The sequence below is a fragment of the Scyliorhinus torazame genome, chromosome 1 (genome assembly GCF_047496885.1).
Source record: "Scyliorhinus torazame isolate Kashiwa2021f chromosome 1, sScyTor2.1, whole genome shotgun sequence".
Classification (NCBI taxonomy): domain Eukaryota; kingdom Metazoa; phylum Chordata; class Chondrichthyes; order Carcharhiniformes; family Scyliorhinidae; genus Scyliorhinus; species Scyliorhinus torazame.
This window is the reverse complement of record NC_092707.1, coordinates 215,529,103-215,540,310: the sequence shown is the minus strand read 5'-3', so window position 1 is coordinate 215,540,310 and position 11,208 is coordinate 215,529,103. Positions and strand designations below refer to the sequence as shown.

Genomic DNA, 11,208 nt, shown 5'->3' with positions numbered 1-11,208 from the left:
GGGTAAAGAGGGTGTTTCTGGAGCGTAGCAGGGACAGGGGAGGGCTGGCGCTGCCGAATCTGTGCGGCTACTATTGGGTAAGTGGGTAATAGAGGGAGAGGGGGCAGCATGGAAGGGGTTGGAGATGGCGTCCTGCAGGGGCACGAGCCTGAGGGCGCTGGTGACAGCACCGCTGCCGCTCTCGCTGACAAGGTACACCACGAGTCCGGTGGTGGCGGCGACGCTGAAGATCTGGGGGCAGTGGAGGCGACACAGGGGCGAGTTGGGAGCCCCGGTTTGGTCCCCGATTCGGGAGAACCATCGGTTTGTCCCGGGAAGGATGGATGGGGGGTTTCGGAGCTGGCATCGGGCAGGGATCAGAAGAATGGGGGACCTGTTTATAGATGGGACGTTTGCGAGCCTAGGGGCACTGGAGGAGAAGTTTGGGTTACCCCCGGGAAATGCGTTCAGGTATATGCAAGCGAGGGCATTTGTGAGGCGGCAGGTGAGGGAATTCCCGCTGCTCCCAGCACAGGGGATTCAGGACAGGGTGATTTTGGGTGTATGGGTCGGAGAAGGCAAGGTTTCAGCGATCTATCAAGAGATGAAAGAAGAGGAGGAGGTTTCGGTAGAGGAGCTAAAGGGCAAGTGGGAGGAGGAGCTTGGGGAGGAGATTGATGAGGGTCTGTGGGCTGATGCCCTGAGTAGGGTTAATTCTTCCTCCTCTTGCGCCAGGCTCAGCCTAATACAATTTAAGGTTGAGTAGATTCTTTGGGATGGAGGACAGATGTGGGAGGTGTTCGGGAAGCCCGGCGAATCACGTCCACATGTTCTAGTCGTGCCCGGCACTGGGTGGGTTCTGGAGGGGTTTCGCGAGGACTATGTCCAAGGTGGTGAAAGTCCAGGTCAAGCCGAGTTGGGGGTTGGCACTATTTGGGGTAACGGACGAGCCGGGAGTGCAGGAGGCGAAAGAGGCCGGTATCCTGGCCTTTGCGTCCCTGGTAGCCCGGCGGAGGATCTTGCTACTATGGAAGGACGCAAAGCCCCCCAGTGTGGAAGCCTGGATGAATGGCATGGCAGGGTTCATTAAGCTGGAGAGGATAAAGTTTGCCTTACGAGGGTCTGCGCAGGGGTTCTTCAGGCGGTGGCAACCGTTCCTAGACTATCTCGCGGAGCGTTAGGAGGAGGTCAGCAGCAGCAGCAACCCGGGGGTGGGGGGGTGTCTCTTTCGGGTGGGTATTTGGGCGTGTGGGGGGGGGGTTCCCCAAGGGTACTTTGCAATGTTATATGGGGGGGTTAATATATGCGGGAGAACTCCAATGTATAAGTAGTTTATTATTTTTGATTGTGGTGTTTGTGTTCTTCCTTCTTTTCGTTATGGGGGGGGTTTGTTTGTTCAAACTTTTGTTGGAAAAATTTGAATAAACATCTTTTTTTAAAAAAATGAGCAACAATGGCCCGTGCTTCCACAGTCGAGAGTGGTCCACGTTTGCCAAGAGCTACAATTTCAGGCATGTCACCTCCAGTCCACACTATCCGCAGTCCAATGGCAAAGTCGAAAGAGGGGTGCACGTCATTAAGCAGCTCATCTGCATGGCCTCGGACTCCATTTCCGACATACAACTTGCACTACTTGCATACTGAACAACTCCCTTGTCCACTGGCATGTTGCCAGCTCAACTCCTGATGAATAGGGACCTGCAGACGCGCTTCCAGCCATACACCTGCACAATCTTGATCACATCAAGGTGCTGCAGCTGCTGCATATGCATCGTCCATATGTCTATCCAATGACCATTTGAATGCCCTTAGTGTTGGTGAGTCCACTACTGTTGCAGGCAGGGCATTCCACGTCCTTACTACTCTCTGAGTAAAGAACCTACCTCTGATATCTGTCCTATATCTATCTCCCCTCAACTTTAAGCTATGTCCCCTCGTGCTAGACATCACCATCCGAGGAAAAAGGCTCTCACTGTCCACCCTATCCAATCCTCTGATCATCTTGTATGCCTCAATTAAGTCACCTCTTAACCGTCTTCTCTCTAATGAAAACAGCCTCAAGTCCCTCAGCCTTTCCTCATAAGATCTTCCCTCCATACCAGGCAACATTCTGGTAAATCTCCTCTGCACCCTTTCCAATGCTTCCACATCCTTCCTATAATGCGGCCACCAGAATTGCACGCAATACTCCAAATGCGGCCGCACCAGAGTTTTGTACAGCTGCAACATGACCTCATGGCTCCGAAACTCAATCCCTCTACCAATAAAAGCTAACACACCATACGCCTTCTAAACAACCCTCTGAACCTGGATGGCAACTTTCAGGGATCTATGTACATGGACACCGAGATCTCTCTGCTCATCCACACTGCCAAGAACCTTACCATTAGCCCAGTACTCTGTCTTCCTGTTATTCCTTCCAAAATGAATTACCTCACACTTTTCTGCATTAAACTGCATTTGCCACCTCTCAGCCCAACGCTGCAGCTTATCTATGTCCCTCTGTAACTTGTAACATCCTTCCGCACTGTCCACAACTCCACCGACTTTAGTGTCATCTGCAAATTTACTCACCCATCCTTCTACGCCCTCCTCCAGGTCATTTATAAAAATGACAAACAGCTCCTTGTTCCTGCCCCAAAACAGATCCTTGTGGTACACCACTAGTAACTGGACTCCAGTCTGAACATTTCCCATCAACTACCATCCTTTGTCTTCTTCCAGCTAGCTAATTTCTGATCCAAACTGCTAAATCACCCTAAATCCCATGCCTCTGTATTTTCTGCAGTAGCCTACCATGGGGAACTTAATCAAACACTTTACTGAAATCCATATACACCATATCAACTGCTTTACCCTCATCCACCTATTTGGTCACCTTCTCAAAGAACTCTATAAGGTTTGTGAGGCACGACCTACCCTTCACAAAACCGTGTTGACTATCTCTAATCAAATTATTCCTTTCCAGATGATTATACATCCTATCTCTTATAAACTTTTCCAAGATTGTTCCCACAACAGAAGTAAGGCTCACTGTTCTATAGTTACCGGGGTTATCTCTACTCCCCTTCTTGAACAAGGGGACAACATTTGCTATCCTCCAGTCTTCTGGCACTATTCCTGTGGACAAAGATGACTTAAAGATCAAGGCCAAAGGCTCAGCAATCTCCTCCCTAGCTTCCCAGAGAATCCTAGGATAAATCCCATCCGGCCCAGGTGACTTATCTATTTTCACACTTTCCAGAATTGCTAACACCTCCTCCTTATGAACCTCAAGCCCTTCTAGTCTAGTAGCCTGAATCTCAGTATTCTCCTCGACAACATTGTCTTTTTCCTGTGTGAATACTGACGAAAAATATTCATTTAGCACCTCTCCTATCTCCTCGGACTCCAAGCACAACTTCCTACTACTGTCCTTGACTGGCCCTACTCTTACCCTAGTCATTCTTTTATTCCTGACATATCTAGGATGGCTGATGAGAGGTCATTTTCCCCTTGAATTAGGAATCTGAAATCAGGGGATTGAAACTGAGGTAAGGAGAACTTTTTTCTTTCAGAGGTTCTTTAGTTTATGGAATTCTGTCCCACAGAGAGTTGTGGAGGCTGAGTTATTGAACATATTCGACGGTCAATTGGACAGATTTTTGATTGACAAAGGTTATGGGGACAGGAAGGAAAGTAGAGTTGAGGTCACATTCAAATCATCCATGATCTTATCGAATGGCGGAGCAAGCTTGAGGGGTCAAATGGTCTCCTCCTGCTGCTAACCTTGTGCTCTTATGCCTTCTTTAAGTATTACCCTACCTCTTTATTTTTTCAAAGAACAAACAAAGAACAAAGAAATGTACAGCACAGGAACAGGCCCTTCGGCCCTCCAAGCCCGTGCCGTCCATGCTGCCCGACTAAACTACAATCTTCTACACTTCCTGGGTCCATATCCCTCTATTCCCATCCTATTCATGTATTTGTCAAGATACCCCTTAAACGTCACTATCGTCCCTGCTTCCACCACCTCCTCCGGTAGCGAGTTCCAGGCACCCACTACCCTCTGTGTAAAAAACTTGCCTCGTACATCTACTCTAAACCTTGCCCCTCTCACCTTAAACCTATGCCCCCTAGTAATTAACACCTCTACCCCGGGGAAAAGCCTCTGACTATCCACTCTGTCTATGCCCCTCATAATTTTGTAGACCTCTATCAGGTCGCCCCTCAACCTCCTTCGTTCCAGTGAGAACAAACCGAGTTTATTCAACCGCTCCTCATAGCTAATGCACTCCATACCAGGCAACATTCTGGTAAATTTCTTCTGCACCCTCTCTAAAGCCTCCACATCCTTCTGGTAGTGTGGCGACCAGAATTGAACACTATACTCCAAGTGTGGCGTAACTAAGGTTCTATACAGCTGCAACATGACTTGCCAATTCTTATACTCAATGCCCCGGCCAATGAAGGCAAGCATGCCATATGCCTTCTTGACTACCTTCTCCACCTGTGTTGCCCCTTTCAGTGACCTGTGGACCTGTACTCCTAGATCTCTTTGACTTTCAATACTCTTGAGGGTTCTACCATTCACTGTATATTCCCTACCTGCATTAGACCTTCCAAAATGCATTACCTCACATTTGTCCGGATTAAACTCCATCTGCCATCTCTCCGCCCAAGTCTCCAAACAATCTAAATCCTGCTGTTTTCATGTTGTTTCATTACTGAAGAGTTTGTTCTTGACTTCCAGTGGAATATATTTCTTCTGAATTGTATTGTTGTTCATGCCTTAACAGAATTGCCTGGTTTAGAAGAGACTGGAAGCTGCTCCCAGAGGACACTGGGAAGAAACAACTTTGCTAATGTCAGTAAAATGAGTTGTTAAAGACGGAATTGTGGACTAACACCAGCTTCTGATGAGGATCCCTAACCTCAGTTTCTCAGTGAGGTGATTATGGTGTATGGACAGTTCTACCACAGAGACAGACTTTCCCGGAAGATGATTAATATCAACGTTGGAGGCCTGAAGCAAAAGATTGAGCAAAAGGCATTGTTAAAATTTCCCAAGACCAGGTTGGGAAGGATACTGGCATGTTCCTCAAGGGAAGACACCCTTGAATTGTGTGATGATTATGATGTGCATGCAGATGAATATTACTTTGACAGAAATCCAAGTTTCTTCCATTATGTGTTGAATTTCTATTTGACAGGTAAGCTCCATGTGATGGAGGGGATTTGTGTATACTCCTTCCACCAAGAGATCGAGTACTGGGGCATTGGAGAGATCTGTATCCATCACTGTTGCAGGTTCAAATACCATGAACGCAAACAGAATGCTGTTGAGAGGGAGTTTGATACACAGAGTGACGATCTAAGCTTAAGTTCTGACGATGCCAGCACAATCCCCCAACAAATTGAGAAGTTTAAGCATATGTGGCATGGTCAACAGAGGGAAAAGTTGTGGCTCATTTTAGAGAATCCCAAATATTCATTTCCAGCCAGGGCTTTCACCATATTCTCACTGACCATTGTGTTGTTCTCCATTGTGGCTATGTGTGTTCACAGTCTGCCTGAATTTCAGGGGCAACCTGAAGACCCTGGTTTCCAGATTGTTGAATTCACCTGTATTGTATGGTTCAGCATTGAGTACATAGCGAGGTTGATGGTCTCGCCATGCCTCTGCAAGTTCCTCCGAAATCCACTGAACATCATAGACTTTTTATCATTTCTACCATTTTACATTACCCTGGTAGTAGAACGTTTGGATGAGGTTAGCTCGGAGTTGGTGAACATTGGCCGTGTGGTACAGGTTCTTCGGTTGATGCGCATCTTTCGGGTTCTGAAGTTGGCTCGTCACTCCATTGGATTGAGATCACTCGGGGCAACCTTCAGACACAGCTATGAAGAAGTAGGGCTCTTGGGTGTGTTCTTGACTGTAGGTATTGCCATCTTCTCAGCCCTCATCTACTCATCTGAGAAAGATGAGAAAGAATCTTTGCTTCACAGTATTCCAGTTGGTTGGTGGTGGGCAACCATTAGCATGACTACTGTTGGTTATGGCGACACTTACCCAGTCACCATACAAGGAAAGCTAATCGGTAGCACCTGCATCATATTCGGCCTGTTGATGGTGGCTTTGCCAGTTACTGTCATATTTAACCGTTTTTCAAAATACTATCGACGGGAACAAGCCAACGATGTTGTGATTCGCAACCAAGAGCTGAGAAAGCTGGCTTCAGGTCTACCATGTGTCAACATCAGGGATATTTACGTGATGAAGATGCATTGTGCACTGGATCTGAACAACGCACCTTGTGAGAAACATACCAGCCGGCACGTAGATAATGCACACTGTTCCCAGTAATGATTAGAGTGAGTCCACCATCCTGCATCTGAAACCCGATTCAGATAAACCAGCTGCAGATCTGTTCCATTCAACTGGTCATAAAAAATGTTACTGTGAATGAGGTGAACTGCTGATAAACTAGTTAAACTATTACCATCAATCTATAGATTCAGACAACATAGGAGTCTGCACACACTTCCTGTTCTATAACGGTCACACCTCCAATCGGGGACTGTCACACCTCAATTATGATTGATTGGCTGGAAGCAACAGTTTGGGACTGTGCAGGTCAAAAGCTCAACAATCAAATATGAGAAACATAGTTTAAATGTTAGTATTTAATATTTGAAGGATTTGCGAAAAGAGTCAGTCCTGGACAAACAGTCAAAAGAAACATTCAATGAAAAAAAACACAATCGATGATTTACAAGCACTTTTTCAAAATCTCATATCCCTGTTGTGTGTAAATAAAACATGAAATACATAAACAACAATATGACGTGCTTATTATAAAACTGTCTGTGCGTTTTAAAGGATCGTCCCTTTAGTCTGAGATTGTGTCCTCTGTTTCTAGTTTTTCCTACAAATGGAAACATCCTCTCCACGTCCACTCTATCCAGGTCTCACAGTATCCTGTAAGTTTCAATAAGATCCCCCCCTCATCCTTCTAAACTCCGGGTACAGACCCAGAATCTTCAACCGTTCCTCATATGACAAGCTGTTCATTCCAGGGATCATTCTTATGAATCTCCTCTGGACCCTTTCCAAGGCCAGCACATCTTTACTTAGATACGGGGCCCAGAACTGCTCACAATACTCCAAATGAGGTCTGACCAGAGCCTTATACAGCCTCAGAAGTACATCACTGGTCTTGTATTCTAGCCCTCTCGACATGAATGCTAACATTGCATTTGCCTTCCTAACTGCCGACTGAACCTGCATGTTAACCTTAAGAGAATCGTGAACAAGGACTCCCAAGTCCCTTTGTGCTTCTGATTTCCTAAGCATTTCCTCCTCCTTCCAAAGTGCATAACCTCACACTTTTCCACATTGTATTTCATCTGCCACTTCATTGCCCACTCTCCTAGCTTGTCCAAGTCCTTCTGCAGCCCCCTTGCTTCCTCAATACTACCTGTCCCTCTACAGATCTTTGTATCACCTGCAAACTTAGCAACAGTGCCTTCAGTTCCTTCTTCCAGATCATTAATGTATATCGTGAAAGGTTGTGGTCCCAGTACAGACCCCTGAGGCACACCACTAGTCACTGGCTGCCATCCTGAAAAAGACCCCTTTATCCCCACTCTCTGCCTTCTGCCAGTCAGCCAATCCTCGATCCATGCCAGATCTTACCCTTAACTCCATGGGCTCTTAACATATTTCACAATCTCCTATGTGGCACCTTGTCAAAGGCCTTCTGGAAATCAAAATAAATCACGTTCACTGGTTCTCCTTTGTCTAACTTCCTTGTAACCTCTTCAAAGAATTCTAACAGATTTGTCAGACATGACCTCCCTTTGACAAAGCCATGCTGACTCAGTCCTATTTTATCATGCACTTCCAAGAACTTGTGATCTCATCTTTAATAACGGACTTTAAAATCTTACCAATGACCGAAGTCAGGCTAACCGGCCTAAAATTTCCTGTCTGACATTAGCCACCTTCCAGTCCTCTGGGACACTTTGTGCCTCCAGTGATTCCTGAAATATCATCACTAATGCCTCCACAATTTCCTCAGCTAGCTCTTTTAGGACCCTGGGGTGTAGTCGATCTGGTCCAGGTGACGTATCCGCCTTCAGACCTTTCAGTTTCCCCAGAATTTTCTCCTTAGTGATAGCCACTGCACTTACCTCTGCCCCCTGGTTCTCCTGGAGCTCTGGCATACCACTGGTGTCTTCCACAGTGAAGACTGGTGCAAAGTAACTATTCAGTTCGTCTGCCATTTCTTTGTTTCCTATTATTACTTCTACAGCCATATTTTCCAGTAGTCCAATGTCTATTTTTGCCTCTCTCTTACCTTTTATATATTGAAAAAAACTCTTCCTATCTTCTTTCATATTACTGGCTAGCTTGCACTCTGAGTTATTATCAGGTATTGCAGCACCCGAGAGGCTGAAGTTCCATTGGTCAAACCTGGGGGTTTACCATTGGCTGTATAGTATGTAGCTCCGCCCAGATAGGCGGGGTATAAGAGTCAGTGCCGTCCCAGCAGCCCTCATTCTATACCTGAGCTGCTGGGTGTAGCGCACAAAGACTCCGTAAGACGAATAGAGTGAAGTCGATGAGGCTTTATTAAGCGTGTCTGTTCCCCCGCAGCTCGATAGTAAACTGGCCTGCGGGGGAAGACTCCGGCTTCTTATACTCCGCCTTCAGGGCGGAGCTAGAGGTCAACGGCCAACCAGGACCCGGGATCTGTCAGCCAATGACATTAGGGCTTCCAGTCCCACATGACCCCCAATACATACTACCACATTCACCCCTTGTCAAAAATGAACCCGGCGGGGTGATGCTTCGTATGGTGGTAAGGGTTTACAGGGCTGGTCCTGGGAGGAAAAAAACATTCACATGGCAATACGGTATTGTACAATTTTGTCCTGTTGCAACTATTTACAGAGGGTATCAGAAGAAAAGCAAAATGTTCTTGTGAAAAGTCCATATATAGTTTTAGATCGGCGCCACGAGTCGGTCGGGTGGTCTGGTCGTCCGTGTCGGTCGCCTCGGCCCCGGTGGTGGTGGTGCTTGTACCGATGTTGTCGCCTCCAGGAGCCTTACGGTTTCAGCTTGGGCTTTATTCTTGGTCGGTGCTGAGGGGAGGGGAACCGATCCTCCTGGGAAGGGGGCGGTCGCGGGGTGCGGCAGTGGCAGGAAGGGGGGGGTTGGGTTGATGGTGTCGGGGGTGGGTGCGTGTTGCTGACGGGCGCCAGATCCCGCAGGGAGACCGTGTCCTGTCGGCCGTCGGGGTACTCCACGTAGGCGTACTGGGGGTTCGCGTGGAGGAGGTGAACCCTTTCGACCAACGGGTCCGCCTTATGTGCCCGCACATGCTTTCGGAGCAGGATGGGTCCTGGGGCCGCCAGCCAGGTCGGCAACGACGTTCCAGAGGAGGACCTCCTAGGGAAAACAAGGAGACTCTCATGAGGCGTTTGATTAGTGCTCGTACATAATAACGACCGGATGGAGTGGAGAGCGTCCGGGAGGACCTCCTGCCACCGTGAAACTGGGAGGTCCCTGGACCGTAGGGCCAGTAGGACGGCCTTCCAGACCGTGCCGTTCTCCCTCTCTACTTGCCCGTTCCCCCGGGGGTTGTAGCTGGTCGTCCTGCTTGAGGCTATGCCCTTGCTGAGCAGGAACTGGCGCAGCTCGTCACTCATGAAAGAGGACCCCCTGTCGCTGTGGACGTATGCGGGGTAACCGAACAGTGTGAAGATGCTGTTCAGGGCTTGAATGACTGTGGCCGCGGTCATGTCAGAACAGGGAATGGCAAAAGGGAAGCGGGAGTATTCGTCCACCACATTAAGAAAATATGCGTTGCGGTCGGTGGAGGGGAGGGGCCCTTTGAAATCGAGACTGAGGCGTTCAAAGGGCGGGAAGCCTTAATCAGGTGCGCTCCATCCGGCCTGAAAAAATGCGGCTTGCATTCCGCGCAGATGTGGCAGTCCCTTGTGACTGTACGGACCTCCTCTAAAGAGTATGGGAGATTGCGGGACTTGATGAAGTGGTAAAACCAAGTGACCCCCGGGTGGCAGAGGTCCTCGTGGAGGGTTTGGAGGTGGTTAATTTGTGCGTTGGCACATGTGCCGCGGGATAGGGCATCGGACGGCTCGTTCAGCTTTCCGGGACGATACAAAATCTCATAGTTGAAGGTGGAGAGCTCGATCCTCCACCTTAAGATCTTGTCGTTTTTGATTTTGCCCCGCTGTGCATTATCGAACATGAAGGCTACCGAGCGTTGGTCAGTGAGGAGAGTGAATCTCCTGCCGGCCAGGTAATGCCTCCAATGTCGCACAGCTTCCACTATGGCTTGGGCTTCCTTTTCTACTGAAGAGTGGCGGATTTCTGAGGCGTGGAGGGTCCGGGAGAAAAAGGCCACGGGTCTGCCCGCTTGGTAAAGGGTGGCCGCTAGAGCTACGTCGGAGGCGTCGCTCTCGGCCTGGAAGGGGAGGGACTCGTCGATGGCGCGCATCGTGGCCTTTGCGATATCCGCTTTGATGCGGCTGAAGGCCTGGCAAGCCTCTGTCGACAGAGGGAAGGTCGTGGTCTGTATTAGAGGGTGGGCCTTGTCTGCGTACTGGGGGACCCACTGGGCGTAGTATGAAAAGAACCCCAGGCAGCGTTTCAGGGCTTTTGGGCAGTGCGAGAGGGGAAATTCCATGAGTGCACGCATACGTTCGGGGTCTATTATCCCATTGCGCACTACGTAGCCCAGAATGGCTAGCCGATCGGTGCTAAAAACGCACTTGTCCTCGTTGTACGTGAGGCTCAAGGCTTTGGCGGTCTGGAGGAATTTTTGGAGGTTGGCGTCGTGGTCCTGCTGATCGTGGCCGCAGATGGTTACATTGTCGAGGTACGGGAACGTGGCCCGCAACCCATGTTGATCAACCATTCGGTCCATCTCCCGTTGGAAGACCGAGACCCCGTTTGTGACGCCAAAAGGGACCCGTAGGAAATGGTATAATCGCCCGTCTGCCTCGAAGGCTGTGTACTTGCGGTCACTTGGGCGGATGGGGAGCTGATGGTAGGCGGACTTGAGGTCCACGGTGGAGAAGACTTTATATTGGGCAATCCGGTTGACCATGTTGGATATGCGGGGGAGAGGGTACGCGTCTAGTTGTGTGTACCTGTCGATGGTCTGGCTATAGTCAATGACCATCCTTTGTTTCTCCCCTGTCTTCACTACTACCACC

At 48.8% G+C, this 11,208-nt stretch overlaps 1 protein-coding gene across 1 annotated transcript; it reads left to right on the top strand.

Moving 5' to 3' along the window:
* Positions 1-4,915: 4,915 nt before the first annotated feature.
* Positions 4,916-6,325, top strand: LOC140419240 (delayed-rectifier potassium channel regulatory subunit KCNS3-like). The gene has a single exon (XM_072503079.1). It carries the CDS (start codon positions 4,916-4,918, stop codon positions 6,323-6,325), a length of 1,410 nt encoding a protein of 469 aa, XP_072359180.1.
* The last annotated feature ends 4,883 nt before the right edge of the window (positions 6,326-11,208 follow it).

Bases quoted from the DNA above. Each gene is read 5' to 3' on its own strand.
- LOC140419240 (XM_072503079.1), top strand. From the start codon at position 4,916: ATGGTGTATGGACAGTTCTACCACAGAGACAGACTTTCCCGGAAGATG.